A 19,402-nucleotide genomic window follows, 5' to 3' on the forward strand; every position below is an offset into this window, starting at 1 on the left:
AAACTGGAGTTTCTGGTCATGTTTAGAGCAGATTTACAGTTGGGTAAGAGAATATTCCAGTAGCATCTGCACCTTGTATTACAGGTGGAGTGACTCAGATCACCGTTTCTGAACTTCAAGAGAAATAAGAACAACATTTAATTTTACAAATTCCCACCATAACCTGTTTTTTCAGCAAATCAGGAGACAAAAGCTGAGGGAACAAAAAGTAGGACAGAAAACAGAGCAGGGAAAAGACAGTTAATGACAAACGAAGGATAAATACATGACCCACATGCAAAGGGCTTAAGGTCAGTGGTGCATGAAGCTGCCAGCACACTGCACATGTCCAGTAATGTCACTAATAACACAGGGTATGAAGTCGTCAGGATGAACATGTCCAGATGCTGCTTGTCCACTTCATGCCTGCAAGTGTGTGTGTATTCATCTGACTACTGCAGGGATTGTCAGAACCTATTGCCTTGTCCCCCACCTCCTCCCCACGCCCCCCTCCTCCCCACGCCCCCCACGGTGGCATGAAGCAGCCCTGGTGGAGCAGTTTTCTTTGAGCCATGAATCTCGTAAATGAGTGTTCTACATCTGAGAGGGCAAACCTCAAACTGTCCCGGAGGATTTTTGTCCTTATGAGAAAAGAACGAGACGTTGTTTGTTTTGTTTTTTTTGCCTTTAATTAGCCATTTCACTGAGGGTAAAATGTCTCACTGAGGGTAAAACATCTCACTGAGGGTGAAACGTCTCACCGAGGGTAAAACGTCTTTTCGAAGGCAGTGTGCTGGCAGCTTCATTTCCAGTACAATGCAACATGAAACGATTATGCAACAATAGGACAAGGCAGCCTGCAGTAAGGCTTAAATCAGAGGTGAACACTCATCAATGTTAGAAAAACCTAAATGCCCTTAAGGTTGCAGACTCCTGGTATGTTCCAAATGAGAACTTCCTCTGTTTAAATGTTCTGCTTCCTGGGCTGAATCTTTTTGCTCAGCTAAACATGACGTCCCTGAATCAGCCAAAGCCCACAGCAGCTCCACCTGCACTGGTGACTTAATTATGATTAACTCAAGCAAAAAGAAAGTTAAGTAAATGTGCGCAGTACAAATAGAAACTAAGGTACAGACAGTTAATCAAATAAACTTTTTTTTTTTTTTCCCCCTTTCGGCTTATCCCGTGAGTTCAGGGTCGCCACAGCGGATCATTGTCCGCATGTCGATTTGGCACAGTTTGCCCAGTTTGCACCAGATGCCCTTCCTGACGCAACCCTCCCCAAATTCTACCGGGCTTGGACCGAAAAAGTCTCATTGCTTATACAATAGTGTTGCTTTTCCAGAGCTCCCCCAGATGACATCATCTGAACTGCTAATGACAAATACTCCTCCGAATAATGTCATCTGGAGGCAGCGAGAAGCAGAAAAAGAACATGTATATAGGGAAGTTTGACTTTTAACTTTGCAACAAATCTGGATGCACTGTGATAATAGAGTATTTGTACACTAGATAACGTCACCAGAATTACCAACTGGTAAGACGGTGGCGTCACTTTGTCAAAGAAAACCTTGCAGAGCCCAGTTTTTGTTACTGTAGATAAGAGTTACAGTTACATGATGCAAAAATGCTGCATAGGTCGAAATAACAGGGGAGTATTTGGGCAAGAACTGTGCATGAAATAAGGAAACAACAGTCACAGCAGCGTGATGTCAAAGTGTCTCCCTCAAGGCTGTCGGATGACTGGACAGCATCTGTGTGAACCAGCACAACCAGGAGCAAGGAGAGCAGGAGGCCTTTTAACAGAAGGGCAACTGAATTCACAGGGAAAAGGTTCAGATTGTGGGTCAGGAAGCAGCACTTGTTTTTGTAAACTGTACTTAGTTCTCCGACCAAAAAGGAGAGAACTAATCTTTCAAACACGATATTTAAAACAGGTTTTCTGTGTCAAAGATGAACATTATAAGCACAGGTGGGACCAGAGGGGGCATCAGAGGTGGCACAGACCTGGAAAATAATCTAACTGGCCAACCCGACTGTGAAAATGAAGTATTTTAAACGGTTTTAAATTTGATGCCGTTGATGACATAAAGTACAAGTTCAACAAATGAATTCTTTAAAAAAATGAGGGCAACTATAGAGACTTTGTGTGGAACAAAAATAAGAGCTGATATCGGGAAGATAACTGTTTTTTCTGAGCTGATGGCCTTTTCCCCAAACCTCCACACAGACACTAAAACTGACACGACATTGTCTCCACTCACAATGATGCTCTTTTTGTATGCGAACGGGATCATCTTGTACTTCTATGCCGCAGACTTGTTATAAACGCACCATTCTTCTGGGTGACGTGTCTCTTCAGTCCAAAGCAGCACAACTTTGAACAGTGGTCCGAAGTAAGTGCAAGTTTAATGGAATTATTGCAATTCAGACAAGTTATTAGTTACGTAAATTTAAGACTCTCTGAATCCTCTGCAAAGTGTAAATGTTACCCTGAATAGCTGTGCAGCAAAAGGACATGGACATGGGTTTATTTGATTCTGTATTTGCCAGATAGTTTCTTGAAAAAATCCTCCATGAAAATAAAAAAATGTTTAAGAAAGATATCGTTTTTAAGTAGAGGGATTGAAGGGAGAAGGGAAGTAGCAATTTATAAACAAACATTAGTGTTCGTTGCTGCGCATGGTCACGTTATTAATTACACAGGTGTCTAAGTGCTGCAGCTGTGTTGGTTCATACTGTAGCAGTGTCATTAGTTGGAAAATATGGAACCTGTAAAATACCGAGTTCTCCAATAAAGCACCTCAACTTTTTTTTTTTTTTTTTTTTTTTTTAAAAACAGCATTTGGGTAAATCTATAAATTTCACAGCCAATTTTTTTAATGTATTAAAAAGTTAGTGTACAAAATATTCACTTTATACTCACATTTAACGTTCCTGTTTTGCAACATCAGCAAAGTGTAAATGACATGCAACCATACAAAGACAGTGACTTTAATGAGGCATGAGCTAGCCATTTATTGTTATTGAGGAAGTTAACATGGTTAACTGCATTAAAAGTCATACAATAAACCTCCTTAAGCTTTGTGAGAGGTCCCCCCTGTGTCACAGAGAGGAAGCTGTAGGAATATACATACAGTATCTTATTGGCAAGTAGATATGTTTTAGTAAGTACATTCTCCTCTACCTGGTACTCATGTACAATATACACGTTAAAAAATATAGTTTGCATTGTGATCACTGTTTTTCCTTTTTCTTTTGTTCAGGATGAAATAATTCACATTTAAGTGTTACAGGTTCTTGAATGGCAGTGGAAACTAAAGAGCAGTTGTTTTTATTAATAGCTATCACATACACATAGGCATATGCATAGAAGGCACGTCTATGCATCTAAATTGCTTAAACGATGAATGGAAAGCAGTTTTATCATTAGGGAAGAAAATAAAAACAAAGACGTTATGGCTGTTATCAGCCCCACTCAGCTCTCTCACACACACACACACACACACAACTAAACATTAGACAAACCCAAACTTATTCTTTCATCCTTTCGAAGATAAAACTGCAAACAGTACACCACACAGTCAGCGGAGACGTTTCAAAGAACACTTGCTGTGAAGCAGCAGCTGAGTGTTAGAGTCCTCCTGTGGGAGGAAGCAGCCACCAAAAACACTGATTTTATGATTTTCTAAAAGTTACACAAAGAAGCTGCTCAATCCTGGATCAGTGGTGGCTTCAAACGGTCCCTCAAGGCAAACAGGAGATGCTGCTTCTTACACTCCCGCCCCCCACCCCCCCTCAATGGAGAGATCCTGAGTCAGCAAGACTGCAGTTTCTCAAGGCGTAGCGATGGTGAGCATGTGTGCAGGATCTGGGAAGGCTTGACATCGGAACATACTCAGGCCACATGTTTGAAATGAGTGAGTGAAGGACGATAATGCAAAAAAAAAAAAAAAAAAGTTTCCTAAATACTGCAGCTGATTGTGACAATAAACTGAAAGGACTAGTTTTGTACTGAGTTGGAGGAAAACGTGTGTTAAGCAGATGGTGAAATTAGCATAACGACTGGAACAGAGGGAAACAGCACGCAGCTAAAAACAGCCCCAGCATATAACCACCCACAGACAAACTGTGTGTTTAAATATATGTGTATCAGTTAAAGTTATATTACAGTAGCTTTTTTTAGCCGTATGCATTTGATGCATATTTTCCTCGAATAGTTGTTCTTTTGAGTTACTTTCACATAAATAAATCTTAGGAAGAGAATCCATCAGCTAATTCATTGTTTTAATGTAACCTGACTGTTGCCTGCTAATTCTAACCCAACATTTATACACTGACTTTTGCTGCCGCTTCACTACATTAAAAGCTTTCAACGGGTGAAACACGAGGTGGCTTTGCGAAGTGCAATGTATTTGGCACCAGGGTTCAGTCTGACTGCCAGAAAACATAATGAAGCAGCAGCGAGCAGTTTTCCTCTGCCTCCAGTCATCTCCACCTTCTCAACCAAACTCAAACAACCTTGTGAGTATTAAGTACTGAAGCCAGCAGACAATCTATAGCCACGACAACGATTCATCTACTGAGAAATGTAATTGCTTCTAAAAACAGTGACTTTTAAATTAAGTACATGTGGTGCTCAAAATTAGGCAATGGTACACAGAAGGCATCGTCTTTAAAAAAAAAAAAAAAAAAAACACGAGAAAGAAACATAAAAACTGTTATATGCACTCAAAAAAAAAATGATAAAAATAAAAAATTTGGCAGTCGTGCGTCTGTGGCGATGCCTGCAACTGAGATTTACAACAGACTCCCCTGAAATCTTAATGTCATCGCAATGACTTTGACGTAGAAGTGCAGGCATGAAAACTAGAATCTCCGCTCCAAATACCAGATTCGATTATTCATAAATCCACCAGGTGAATCAAGGCTTGACTGTAACTGGTTTGCTGCTAAGTTAAAACGCAGCATTAAGGACATTCGTCTTGAGCTCAGGAATGATTAACACATGCCAAGAAAGAAAAAAAAAAACACAAGTCTATAATAAAACAAAAACCTAATTCGCACTGAACAGCCTGTTTCTGTTTGAGGCAGTTCTGGTTTAAAAAAGGAATTTGTGTTTAGAAGTGTGAGGATTATGAATATTGTATTACACTATAATGCCAATACTTCTTTATTTAGCAACCTTACTACAATAAAAAGTAGACATAACCACTGGAAATTAGGCCCCGCTTTGCTGTCTCCCACTGCGTTAAAGGCTGGAAGCAGGCCAAATCGACTTAATTGGCTAAGAAACTGTTGCTTGATGCATGGTTATTACAGGAAACTCCTCCCTTCCATCTACAACATGATCTATGTAACTTTCCTTTGGTTAATAAAACTAAAACTGCAAAATGAGACATGAGAAGCTTAGCTTGGCTCTTCCCTCTGAGGAGAGCGCCCGCTGTTTGCAGCCCTTGTTGGGGGGGAGATTTACAAACCCAAACCTTGGTTTCAGAGGGGACTTGGGCTTCTCAAAGGCTCTTCTGATGATCACAGTGGTTCAGAATTCAACTTGAGGGCAAATGTTCATGTAGGAGGAGCGAGAATAGGAGGACCCTGGGGTCTGGTCTCTCTCATGGTTTCCTTAGTTTCATGTCATTACGGTCAAGTCTCAGGCGTCAAGGTGTGGCTGGCGAAAAAACTGTCAGGTATCAAGGTCCTGAAGGACACACACACACACACACACACACACACACACACACACGACAAAGATTCAAGTTACACAGCAGTTACTGGATGCTCTCAAACTACATCGAGACCAAAGCTTTTAATACAAACAGGCCTTTATTCCAATTTTCTGTTTAAACTATATTATTTTTGATGCTAGTAAGACATGTCTCAGTTTTCTAATGTAATACTAATTTAATTTGGTGGCGACGCAAATTCCAAACTACTTGTGTAAATACAGTACAGTGTACATTTTCACAGCATTCATTTAATCGGTTCAAATTATAAAGACTTAACATTCAGAACATACTGATTAGATTTTACAAACTTTTTTGCCACATTCATGTCAACTGTTAAGGAAGCAGCCTCTTGGTGGCACCTGAATGTTGTCTTTCAGAACACAAGGCAAAAATTGGGTCTGTCCTGTTGTCTTTAAAGGACACGTTCCCAAAGGCCAGATGCAGCCAGTGCTCTGTTTTTATACTTTTATAAGTAATATATTAGGCAAGACTCTAAAGCAAGTCATTCCCAGCATCCTCAAGACAAAGCAATGGTTAATAATGAAAATCTCAGGACTGAACCTGTCCTGTGGCACAACATCAGTTTATGGCCTCAGATCTGACATGAGTGAATGAAGAATTTGGTTTTGTTGGATTGTGACTTTATCACATATCAGCAGAGGTTTTATCTTTTGTTTTTTAGGTTTTCAACAGCAGATGGTGCCATAAGAGGAAAGAGGGGAGTGTAATTACTGAATAGGATGCCTTATGTGTTATTATATGTGTTATATAGAGTGACTGTCTATTTGCTGTTCTTGTTTGACTGATGGTGAAGATGTAATCACAAATGTTGGGCTTTGATTCAACACGATATTGCGTTAATAAAGAGCAGTTTAGTTTCCTCAGTCTCGATCAGAATCCAGCTTGTCTCTTATTTTCTATGACAAACAGCATGTTGTTGTATTTACCTGGAACTTCTGGAACACTGGGATTAAAGGTGAGTCTCATCTGAAGCTCTTCTGCTGCTGCATCAGTCCCACGTTCTCATACACTCTGGAGCTGTCCTCCCTCATCCTGACATCAACGTGCACACACGCCAGTGAGAAACTGCACACTCTTGCTTTCTTTATACAGACTCAAAAGGTGATTTAAATTTAACGTCAAAAGCTTTTACAGCCACCATTTACCAACAGCATTACTCACTCTGTACAGGTGGGAGTAGGAATGGGAGTGCAAGGAGGCAAAGGGCTCTGCTCTCCTCCAGTCAGGTCAGACAAAGAGTACTTAATGTTGGTGTACTCGCGCCCTTTAATCTTACTTTTCTGTAGAGGAGAAAGCAGAGAGAGGTTAGAGGCAGGAGCAGAAAAAAGCCGAAATGAAAAAACGCGGAGTTGCTTCCACACCTGCTCCTCCTCTATGCGTCTCTGCAATGTCTCGATGTAGTGCTGTACAGCCATGTAGATGAATCTGTACTGTGCCTCCGTCTGCACCATTCCTGAGCGCTGAGATCGAACCATCTGGATGGTTTTTGGCACATCGATGTCACAGTCCACCCCTGCAGCATGAAAACAACATTTCACACGGATAAATCTTTAGCACTGGAAACGTAAACTGGCTAATGTCGGTATGTACAGCAAGAGATCCAAAATTGTCAAGACTTCCGCAAATTTAATAAGGCTGGTTTCTTTTAAGGACGTGCATTAAGGCATTTTAAGACAGATATCTTGGCGACAGTTGCACGATGCAGACTCACCTTTTTCTCTGATCACATCTATCAGTATGTCAATGACTATAAACGTTCCTGTCCGTCCGATCCCTGCACTGCAGAACAAAAGATGAAGTCTTTGATTAACATGTCTCCTCTGTGATCCCGGTGATGGTTTGTGTAAACCGAAAGGTTTCTGTGTGTGTACCTGCAGTGCACCGCTATAGGTCCAGCATCCAGGATACTCTCCTGCTTCAGGTTGACCTCCTCTAAGAAGTCCAGGACACCACCAGGGTCAGCTGGGACTCCGTGGTCTGGCCAGGCTCTGAAGTGGTACTGCCAAACTGTTCGTTCTGTGTTCCCCTGAAACCACACACACATCAGCAAAGAAAAAAAAACCTGTCAACATACGGTTAATGTCTGTTATTAAGTAAACATGCATGCAACATTACAATGCTTTCAAAACAAAATTATAGTAAAAGTACATACACTACTCACGAGAAGTTAGTGAAAATACGACTTTCGGGTGAAATTTCAGATATTTGATATAATAAGATGATTTATATTAATGTATAAATGTATGAATTTATACTTATGTAAGACATAAGTAGCATATTATTGTAGTAAATGGCAGCACTGAGGTCTACAGAACTCCAAGAGTGGAAATCATTTGGAAGGAAATCATTGCTGGGTTTGTGGAGAATGTTGAAAGTACAATATAAAAATCCAAAAATAACTAAAGCTCTTCTCCAAGTACAGTACTTGAATAGATGTACTTGGTTAGAATACGTTCCCTCACTCTTCTTAAAGGATATGTCTCGTGGTGATCTGTCTGCTGGTCCCAGCATCGAACAGAAGTCACCAAGCAAAACTGTTTAGCGTGATGATCCCACGATGGTGGAACGAGCTACCAAACTCTGCAGGCTCAGCTTTCTCCTAATATTCAAAAAACTGCTGAAAACTGAACTCTTCAGCATCTTCCTCGTGATCTGTGAACACTTATCTGACAGGACTTTGCTTTGATGTTTTCTCCTTGACTTAGATTCTTGCTGCCTTGTACCTTGTAATTCGGTTTGGATAAAGGCGTCTGCTAAATGACTAAATGTAAATGTAAATGTGATATCGGTTTGTTGCTGTTAAATATAGTGAAAGCACGGTTTTTAAATTAAAACATATAACAATAATTTAAATGTAAGGCACAAACTAATGTCATGTAATGAAACTACGTCCCCGAGTCCCTCTCCCCTTCATTCAAAACACACACAACAAATTTTACCTGTCCAACTTTGGACAGTTTGAGTTCTCTTAAGATGTAGTCGTGTGCAGCCGTCTCTCTCACGTTGCGAACGCGCATGGCACCGTACTCCTTCAAAGCAGACATGTCCGGCCAATACTTCACACACTTACTCTGTTGAGAGAAACGTGACAGTCACTCATTCTGTCAACTGTTTTCACAATGACTTAATTTAAGTGGTTCTTAAATTAACTGTGTGACTCAGCTACCCGAGCAGCATCAGACACCAAACGTGACCACACAAACAGAAGATGAGCACATCAAGCAGCTTCACCACTAATACAGAGTTTTCTAAATAAAGAACAAGGCTCCCATCAGTGAAAGTCACTGTCAAAACACGGCTTTCTAAATGTCGTCTCTGAGTGGCCAACAAAAAGCATTAGATTTAGTTTCCTTTCCTGATAAGTGCTTGAGAGGCTGCCATTTATCTTCTAAAGCTCATCCTTTTCATTAACTTTGATTTCTTAATTCTCAAACTTCTGGTTATTTCTAGGTTTACATGAAAATAGGTAAGTTGTCCCAGGACGCTCACCTTTCCTCTCTCCACCTCTTTGGTTGTCATGACGATGACTCGAGAGTTCTCCTGAAACACCATCCTCCAGAAGTCACTGATGGTGTTCTGCAGACACCCCTGAGTGGCAATATAACTCTTCTTCATCTTGGTACTGTTGCACTTGGAGTCCAGCTCCGGCTGCACAAAAAACAGAGGACAGTCAGTGCAAACATGGATGTCAGAATAAAAGCACAAACTGCAGCATGAATCGGACCAATGCAACTGCGCACGCACACACATGCACGAACACACGCACCTACTTGCACACACACACACACATTATGTAACCCCTGAGGATGAAATTAGTTTACCATGACAGTGGATACTACCATGATGATATTGGCATTGATGTAGTCAGAGCCTGCCTCATTTGGATCCCCATCATTCAGTACCACTCGTGTGTGATCAACTGGAAACAGAAACAAAAGCAGTAAGTCACCTCCACAACTGGCCCTCAGGTGATTTGTGAACTCTTAGACTGAGCAGTCTGTGTTGCTTACAAGGCAGAATGTTCTTGTATCTGTTCTTGTTTTTGTTCTCTGCTCTCTGCCCCTCTTTGCGACTGTAGAGGAGTTTGCACTCTTGTTGCTGCAAAGTCTGGATGATTAAAAAAAAAAAAAAAAAAACAAGAAGAGCATTTCAAACAGTCATTACATAGACTATGTAGCAAACGTATAACATATATGATCCATCTGTTGAAGTAAAGGCTTCAAGTTATTTAGACAGAAGTGTCTGTTTTATTCATGTTTTCATGTCTGAAGGGTTGTTCATATGATAAATTCTATCTGTAGATTCAGAATTCACTTTTCTTTACCGAATTCTTTTTTCCTCCCAAATTTTCTCATAATTCAAGATTGGATTTCAGAGGTTCTCTCAAACCGCAGACTTTTAAATCCAACTTTTTTTCAAAGTTCCGATAAACAATTCTAAATAATTCTATAGAGTGACCCTAATCTCTTTTTGTGCGTACAAACTATGCACGAATGACAAAAAACACAAATTACTGGCACCACGGCAGGATTGAGATTGAAAACTTGCAACAAAGACTGAACACTCACCTCAAATTCTTCCCAAAAGCCCTGTTTGACCTTGTCTGTGGCCTCCGCTAATTTGCTCAGCTCTCTGACTCGACTTTCAATCTCCGCTGCATTAATGCGAGTAGTGTTCAGGGGCTGTGGAGAAGAAAACACGCCAGAACAGAAAAGACAATTATGAAACACTGCTTTAGTTTACTGTTAAACATGAGTCAACTGTGTAGACGTGAGATGACAGCCACCTGCTTGAGCTGAAGCACAGTACCCAGAGTTTCCACCATGGGGTTCTTTTTGTAGTGCTCCACCAAGTCGGTGAGAGAGTCAAACTTCTCACCTCCTCCCACATCATACTTCTGGTCAAGCTGAGTAAGAAGACACCGTCAAAAAAAACTAAAGATCAGTCTCCTTCTCTTTGTAAGTTTGCAATCACATAGGAAACCAGGCTACTCAGAAATCAGAAGAGCTGTCGGGTGTGTTTACCTGACAGCGGATCATGACATGAGTGACTTTGGGTTTGCTGTCACTGCTGTCGGTCTTGTCATCTCCTGTACGCACGGAGAGAACAAAATCTCCCGGATGGCTCTGGCTCTCCCTCACCAGGAAGCTGCCATTCTTCCCTTTCTCCGTCAGCAGCTTCTCTGCCTCCCTGCCCGACAAGTGTCCGTGGAACCATCTGAGAAGACAACAGTGAAATGGGTTTTATTTTTCAGACTGGCTCGAGAATATTCCATATCATAATCCATCTGTTTGCAGCAATGATCAAGATGAATGTGCACCCTATTAAGTTAATCACAATTTAAGCACGATGTTTAGTGTTTGCACACATCATCAGTCGTCCCCAAAGCTTACATGTCATGTTTACTGCAAACTTGCTTTAACTTCTGTCTCCAAAGGTATAAATCACCTAAACTCTGCGCTTTTTACAGCTCTGTCAGTGGAACCAAAAGGAGCCATGTCTATTTTCTTAAAGCTATGCGATAAATCTTAAATATGATATACCTCATCAATGTTTAGTATGCCCCTGCTATGGCTCCACATAGCACAGTGCAGCATGAAGCTGGATTAAAATTGTTTTACTCCTGGTTTACTTTGACGCCCCCACAAACGCACTTCATTCTCAAGCCTCAGGCTGCAGAAATAAAGCTACAATTGTTTTACTGTAAGATGACAGTTAAAACACATATCAACGACAATCCTGATATAAGAAAGACAGTCTGTAATCAGTCTGAAAATACATTCAGACGTGTATAATTTCCTCAAAGTCCATTGTCAGAGTAAATCTAGTTTATGGCATGTAGTTTACTAAATGAACAAAGCCAAGAAGGTGTTGAGAGCCTTCAGTTAAATTCAAAAGGATGTTAATATGTGCAACTCTGTTTCGTGTTGCTGTCAGCCACAAAGGACAACTCCAAGCAGACGTCATCAAGGCAATAAAAATGGAACAAATAATGTGCCGAGCCTACATGAAGCACCAAAATATAACATCTCACCTCTCTGAGGTGGGGTCGGCACAGTTGAGTGGATACTTGAGCTCAATAACATCTCCATTCTTCTCTTTCAGCTGTCCATGATGCTCCATGTAATACTGCACCAACTCTGCCAGAGTGGCAAACTTCTCCCCACCGTAAAGGTCATAATAGTCTCCTGTGTTCTGGATTTTAATATGGGTGACGGCTCCATTTCGCCTGCAGCAAAACAAAATGCAATAAAAAAAATGATTTGTAAAAATGTTATATACAGGAGAATTATGATCTGGGATTCAACACGGTACACAAGGGCTTTGTAACTGTGCAACCTGATGAATTAAATGACCGGTTAAATGAAAGATTATTGGCAACTGTTACCAGATTGGGCTCGCTTCTCAAATATGAGAATTTTTAGTCTTATCAAACAAAAACAATTTTAGAAAAATCGAAATAAAAGGTGAATAAATTTGGTCAGCCTGCAGAAACTCAATCAATTAACTGTTAATCCTAAATAGTAATTGGATTACGCCACCCAGAATTGCTCGAACAGTGTTTCTAAAAGCCTAAAAGTAGGAAGGTTGCTGAAAATAATTGGATTATTAAGAATCAGAACAAAATGGAACACGGGAAGATGAATGTGGTGATGGAGAATATTTTATGCCCTTTGAACTTAGTGAAGTGGGTAGTCAGCAGACAAGGTTGAAGGTTGAAATGAATGAACATACCACAGACTAAACTTTTAACAAATAATCAATTATAAAACATCCTTCTTAGCTGCTGCCCTGGATTTATCATGGATGCTTTGTATTCTCCAGTTCTTCTGATGCACAGAACCAGGCAGCTGTATGAGGTGGGTTGAGGAGGCTCAAGCCCCTGCCCCTTTTTAAAATTCATCAAAAGGTGTTTGTTTGTAATCATTTCTATAATATGGAAAAATTGAAATGCCAGTAGGCTCTATCAACTATTTTATTCTTATCATTGTAATTTCTGTACAAATGATGTAAGTTGTGAAACACACTGTCAGTTATATCCACCAGGAATATAATGATTGGTATCAAAATCAGTCTGTGCTGAAAGTTGCCCCTTTCTTACGTCTGAAAAAGTCTCTGCAGTCACATACATTAAGACAAACCAAAGGGCAAAGTGATCAACAGTTTAACAGGGACTCACAAGCACCACAACATGGATATCCACTTCAATCAATAGCATGCAATGAGAATCTCTGAAACTGTTCTGAGGTTGACCAACGGCATCGAGACTTGACATCTGCTAAACTTAAAGGGAAAAAAAAACAACAGATAGACAGCTGAGTCATCTTAGGTGACCGCCACGGAAAATAGAAAAAGGAGAACTTGTGGCAGATTTTGGTAGCACGTAACCTTGGATGACTTTTAGTCAAGTCTGGAAGTGTGCACCAACAGACAGACGTTTGCCGGTTTGAACCAGCAGAGACTAGTCTCCCTGTGGAAAAGACTTTGTTTTGTTTCCATAGGAAGTAAATAGGGAGTGAGATGAGAGACTGCACAGCTAAAATATGAGATGGTCACAGAAATAACAGTGGCCACATCAGCTGAACTGACTTAATGATACTTTATCTTCAAAATTTATGACTCAAAAGGCCCAAGTTAAGTTTTTTTGTAATTATTAAATGCTTGGTGTTCCTTCTTTTGAGAATGCCTGTTTCACACAATCATTCAACAGAGTTCATGCTTAGGATGGAGCAGAATTCAGAGTGGGGATAATTTAACAGTGAGAATATTGCAGCACATTCAAAGCTGCATTAATTGATTTTTCTGGCCCCAGCAGAACAAGCTGAAAACACAACACAACGCTGCGTTATAGCATTTTATTAAATGGTTGGGTCAAATGTGCGAGCAAACAGTCGTCTGTTTACACAGCGAGCAGACACAAAGCAGCATCATTCCCAGTCGTGTTTGTGTCCACCTGATGTATCCAAGTACAATATTTACCCTCATTTTAGCTCGGGTTTGATCTTCACCATCTACTGAACATAGGAGGTGGTTCTAAAGCTTTTCACTTGTCAGTTTGCCTTGTTAGTGTTGTGTAGTAAGTTTATCATAGCTGCCTACTGCTGCTAGAAATAAGTTCATAGAAGCAGGTCAGTAACTAAACCGCTGAGCTAAAACAACACCTTTACTATATTTGACCTATAGTTCATACAAAAAGATTAGTGCAGTGAGTTAAGTAAAGTGACCACATAGTGCACACCTGTTGCTTATTGTGTTATTAATAAGCTAAATTCATTTGTCTAGGTCTTTAGATTTAATCTATCCATAAATACAGGTATTAGGCAAAAATGTGTCAGCATGAGAGCATTTAGAACCTTAATCTGTATATTTAGCCCCTTTCAGACATGAACTGGAATTCAGAAATTACCTAGACTTTATCTGGAGTGGGTGCACGTGTGAACGCAAACGCCCAAGTCAGTCTGCTCTGACATTACTCGGATTTTAGCCACCCAGCTCCCTGGTGCCCAAGTCCAGATTATCTCCAAACGAGCTAATTTGTTAATAGAGAAATTCTGTGGTATACGACCAGATTCCAAAGCAAAACACTGTCACTTCTGTAGCTTTGTTTTGTGCGTCATGTCCTGCCCCCTGCTCAAAGTGACCAAGCACCATCCTTTGCCCAGTTCCACAGGGTATTTCTTCACAAGTGAAAACGCATCTCACACGGACCATCTCCTGATGTCGGAGACGAGTGAGAGGGAAACTCCGGACAATGACAACAAAAATCTTGATCTCAATTACATTTCCCATTTAAACCTACCTCATATTTATACTTTATATACTTAAATAACTCATTGATGGCAGTGCTGTCCAAAAGCTAAAAAGCTTTATTATTACAAAATTATATGTGTCATTGTAACAAGAAAAACCATGAAAGTGAAGAACATTTAATTCCATCAAAATGCAAAAAGGTGCAGGGTATATTCAACCAAAGTCCATTCAATAAAGGTTGAGTGAAGGTTACACATATCTACTAATGCAGAAGCAGAAGAGAATTCTAAGACAACTCAGGGTCAAAAAAAAAAAAGAACTGTCACACACACAGTAGTATGTGGAGACATATTACTCTGCATCCTAGCACATGCTCCTTTTACCATCACGAGGGCCGTTACTCACCGTACTGAGAGGGTGAAGTCTCCTGGATTGCTCTTACTGGGTCGGGCTAAAAAGCTCCCATCCACTCCACGGGTCAGCAGGAGGTTTTCAGCCTCCACTCCTGTGATGTTGGGGTGAAACCACCTGAGAGAGGAGGATACCTGGGATTAATCTCAGCGTGGAGTGAAAGGCTGCGTACAAGGATCCAGCAATGCAATGCGGTGCATTTCACAGACAAAAAATCGGCACTTTGAACTTTAAATGTATTACTTAAAAAGGGACATGTGTCATGCACGAAGGTGAAACACGGAACAAACTGAATTTAAGATTTTATATAACATCCAATCGCCACATTATGTACATCAGTGACAGCAAGGTTACAACTATGAGTCATTGTGCAAAACGATGACAAAAAACAAGTGTTAAAAACGTCAGTTTACAGCTTATTATAAACCACATTTGGAATAAATCACGGACAGCTGGGTGCATTTTTGTACCACTATGGAGGATTTATGTCCCTTTGGGACAAAATATTGTCTAATGTGCATAATTTGATTCCGAGATGGGAGATCTTTGTTGCATGCTGTAGCTCTCTCTCTATAAACTGTCTCTGCACTAACTGCCAAAAGTAAAAATAAAAAGACAGAACCAGAAAGAAGCTACATGAATGCAAAGCTGTGCACTTATCTCGGCCTTTCTGCACTTGCTCTCTCGGACTCTCTCGCTCTTTTTTTCCAGTCCTACGGGGTCATTTTTGCAGGACCATCATTCTCTCGCAAACTCTTTTTCTTGTTTTGGTTCACGCTAATCCCAGTCCTCATCTGCCAGTATCTTCAATCATGCGTTGTCTGCAACTACCTGCTGTTTCCACCAAACTTGTGAGGCATTAAAAATTATCTACAGATACCAGGTGTAGTCCTGCAACGGATGGTATGGACCCCACAGAGCTCTAATCTCATCATCACAAAGTCCATATCTTTTTGCGCTCTATGCTTTGAAGATGATTAAAAACTATTTGCAGCTTTTTTTTGAAAGCATCCTCATTTTACTTTCAGTGCCTTAATCTTTTGCAGATTTCAGCAACAGTAGTAGCTGTACTTTGTCTTTGCCATTGAGGAAGCTTTGTGGTTCAGATCCTGTAAGCTCTTCGTAGCATCTGAGTGTTGCTTAACAACTTCTCTACCGTAACAACTTAATCTACCGTTTTGATTCCAGAGTCTTAATAACCTCTGCATGCGACTTTGGAACCTTATACATCTAATATGTTAGAATACTACAGGTCTGTACAGATGTCGGCATTCTGTTACCACTGTAAAGTCTGTCCATAAAAGACAATTTCAGCCCTGCTGCCTGAGTGGCTTGAACAATCGTAGATATGTGGATGCGCTCTAACATGCGAAGGTGCTCAGCCTCTCAGGTCATCAGGTAGAGAGCTGCTAAATGTTCAGAGTGCAAACTATACACGGAGAAACAGCAGTTTGATGCTGTGCAGCAGGATATCAGGCCACCTTTAAATGCACGTTAAAAACATATGTACCGTTTTCTCCAGGGCCTTTGACTGGACCTTATATGCTCATCATTAACTACGTGCAATTTCTGTCTTTATATCTCGATTTAAACTTTAAACTTTCCTTAAAATCTTTAGATTTTTAATTATCATTTTAGTGTTGTGATGTTTAATGCGGCTTCTTGTTTAGCGTTTTCATTCATTAGGACTGTGTCATATTGTCTCCCTCAGTGATACAGCATTATAATTTCTCGCCTTAATAACTTCTCATTTTGCAATATGGACAATACAGTTGTGTGATTAAATATTTTTCGTTATACACTGTAACTGGTGCATATTATGAGTCTACAAACACAAAAGACACGGCAGACGTCCAAGCTTATAAAGCTGAAATGATCTAAAAAAAGCGTTCAGTCCTGGGAAAGGGTTAAGAAAAACATCTGTGAAAATGAGCAGATCATAACAGATGTTAGACCAACAACAGTAACAATCTTCTTCACTTCATGAATATTTAGGCAGCATGTTTGTCAGTGCTGCTCCCTACATTTATTATCCAACAAACTGACAGTGGTGGTTGCACTGAGCCAAAAGAGACATAATGCTAATCCAAACTGCTGGAATTGACCCTGAATAAAACACAATGTACATTCTCTCATTCTCCAACCATTAAACTGATATATTTTCCTTTTTTTAAGCATTTAATGATCACCAGCCATACTTTTGTTTGATTGTTTTACTTTGTGTTGTGACTCTCAAGACTGTGGGATGTGACTTGTGGCAATAAACATATTTTTGAATGGTATTATTTTTAGATTAAAGATTCAAAGAGCTTTACTAATCCCAAAGGGAATTGTTTCGCCTTGTTACAGCTGCATTCAGCTCAAAAATATGCTAAAGGGAAAAAAAAAACACTTCAAGGAAAGGAACCTCACTAAATATAAAAACTAAATATAAACACTAAACATGAAAAAAATCAGTCATTAGGAAAGAAAACCTAAGGGATCATTGGAGGGGCGAAATGAACAGCTGTGGTATTGAATGCAATGAACAGAAATGATATAATCATGTCATTACAAACATGGCTCACAATTATGATCAATTGTCATTTTTATAGGTAATACAGTGAAATATGGTGACATCACTGTTAGTCTACATCGCCCACTTCTAAGCTGCATTACATAAAACATGCTTTGTGTAATAAACACGCTGCACAAATAACTTGATTTGTCCTTTTTGACGCTCATTGCTTGTCTGTCCAACGGTCTTTGTCTCTACTTCTTCTTTCCCCCGTTAATGATTTCTTTACTCTCCTAAGTCCAACGTAGAAGGACATAAGTTGTAATGAAGTTACATTTACTTGGACGTGACAATGACGACAGTGAGGACAGCAGCTTCCCAACACAACAAACAAATCGCTGCTTCATGTGCCAGCAACTGTTGCTTTGGGTTTACAGTGCCCCGATCCATATGATGACAGCAACGTTTTACCTTCGTCCGTGACTAACTAGGGCGACAAACTAACTAGTTCAGACCTGTAGTTTTGATATCGGAGCTAATGCGTTAATGGTGTCTACTAACTAATCATCTTCAGACTGGGCTCCAAGTTGCCGGTGTATGCTAAGCGAAGCGCTCCGTAGCTAGCTATTCCTGTGCAATTTGTTTCTTTCCAGAAACGTCGGCACACCCAGCGCTTGTCTTCTGCCATATAAACACCCCGACAGCTGAGTTTGATTAGAGTTAGCGAGCTCGGCTAACATTTTCAGCAGACGTTGTTTGCCAGACAGCCCCCACTTACCTCCGAGATGTCATTTTCTTCGCTCCTCACTTCCTCGCTGGCAGTTAGCAGTTAGCTTCAACGAGCTGGCTAACGTTTCCGACCCTTTCTGTGTTTATCAAAGAGTAAAGTTCTTCATCGGTTCACACCCGGTGAAAACAGGCACCGAAATCTGGACATCCACAGCGACGCTGTTAAGACTGCGCTTTAAAAAAGTCTCTAGGCCTCGGCCCCGGAGACTTCAGACCGAGTCGATTATTGGACGTCAGCAAACATGCGACAAAATTACAAGGTGCACGGATTTTCACACCCGCGGCGGCCACCGGTTCGCCCTTTCCAATGACACCACACAGCCTTGACCCACTCGGTAAACAGCGCGACATAAATGGAAGCACCCTATCGCTTTCCCCTCGCGCATGCTCATTGGAAGCTTGTTTTCAGATTCTAGCGGCACAAGTGGCAGGCGGTCTGGGGGTTCGTCGCAGGGTTCGCCGACGGACAGCGAAGATTACGCCGCACTAGCGTCAAACCAAAAACATCTGACGGACGTCAGCGGCCGCACAGCAATTCACATGATCACACCGCAACCCGGAAAAAACACTTATGTGCCAAATTAAAAACTGTATGTTAGTAGGCTACAATTTTGAGGAACTTGTACTTTACCACAGTAGTTACTTTTACTTTTTCTCCACTGCAATGCAGCGTTAACTATTCAATCAAGTATATTTATTTGACAGCTTCAGTTACTACTTGTTGGTCTGTGTGTCTCTCTGTGGCCCTGCGATGGACCGGCGACCTGTCCTGTGTACCCTGCCTCTCGCACGATATTCCTAGTACAAAGTACAAGCAACTAATACATTATGGAATAAAACACTGATAGTACAATTGGTTTTCAGTTGGAGTACAAATAAACATGATGGATGAGTGGTCAGCACCCCTGACTTTCAGTAAGAACTTCGGTTCTGGGTTCAATGACTCGGGACTTATTGATCTTGCGTATGTTTCCTCCGGGCTCCTGGTTCCCCTACCACTAAGAAAACACGTGTTAGGGACCAGGTCGCAGGACGAATCCTCCATCTAATCATCTGACGCAATTTCGTTGTACACCTTGGATGTACAATAACAAATAAAGCACTTCACCATAAGAAACCGTGACACTTTACAAAATGTCGACATCAGTAGAAATGGGTTCAAAACTGTTGAATTAAGTAAAATTAGTACATCCGTTTGTTTAATGTCATAGTTTTTACTGTTGTC

General features: G+C 40.7%; 1 protein-coding gene across 2 annotated transcripts; it reads right to left on the bottom strand.

Moving 5' to 3' along the window:
- Positions 1 to 2,968: 2,968 nt before the first annotated feature.
- On the bottom strand, positions 2,969 to 18,547 carry ptpn11a (protein tyrosine phosphatase non-receptor type 11a). Of its 2 annotated transcripts, none has more exons than XM_067483773.1 (16): positions 18,167 to 18,547; positions 14,886 to 15,008; positions 11,764 to 11,958; positions 10,754 to 10,946; positions 10,516 to 10,635; positions 10,298 to 10,411; positions 9,740 to 9,836; positions 9,569 to 9,648; positions 9,219 to 9,377; positions 8,669 to 8,800; positions 7,601 to 7,755; positions 7,441 to 7,508; positions 7,091 to 7,242; positions 6,891 to 7,009; positions 6,656 to 6,761; positions 2,969 to 5,680 (listed from the first exon to the last, which is right to left on the bottom strand). In XM_067483773.1, exons 1-15 carry the CDS (start codon positions 18,178 to 18,180, stop codon positions 6,692 to 6,694), a joined length of 1,791 nt encoding a protein of 596 aa, XP_067339874.1. In that variant the 5' UTR covers positions 18,181 to 18,547; the 3' UTR covers positions 2,969 to 5,680; positions 6,656 to 6,691. The 2 variants fall into 2 exon arrangements, with proteins under 2 accessions (XP_067339874.1, XP_067339873.1); XM_067483772.1 differs by having other exon boundaries at positions 9,551 to 9,648; positions 18,167 to 18,545.
- Positions 18,548 to 19,402: the final 855 nt, after the last annotated feature.

Source organism: Channa argus, chromosome 18, assembly GCF_033026475.1.
Source record: "Channa argus isolate prfri chromosome 18, Channa argus male v1.0, whole genome shotgun sequence".
Classification (NCBI taxonomy): Eukaryota; Metazoa; Chordata; class Actinopteri; order Anabantiformes; family Channidae; genus Channa; species Channa argus.

Excerpts from the sequence above, each read along its gene's own strand:
- ptpn11a (XM_067483772.1), bottom strand. Across the intron at positions 9,837-10,297 it reads GCTTTTGGGAAGAATTTGAG|ACTTTGCAGCAACAAGAGTG; the intron begins GTGAGTGTTCAG and ends TTAATCATCCAG. Across the intron at positions 8,801-9,218 it reads AAGAGGTGGAGAGAGGAAAG|AGTAAGTGTGTGAAGTATTG; the intron begins GTGAGCGTCCTG and ends TTCTCTCAACAG.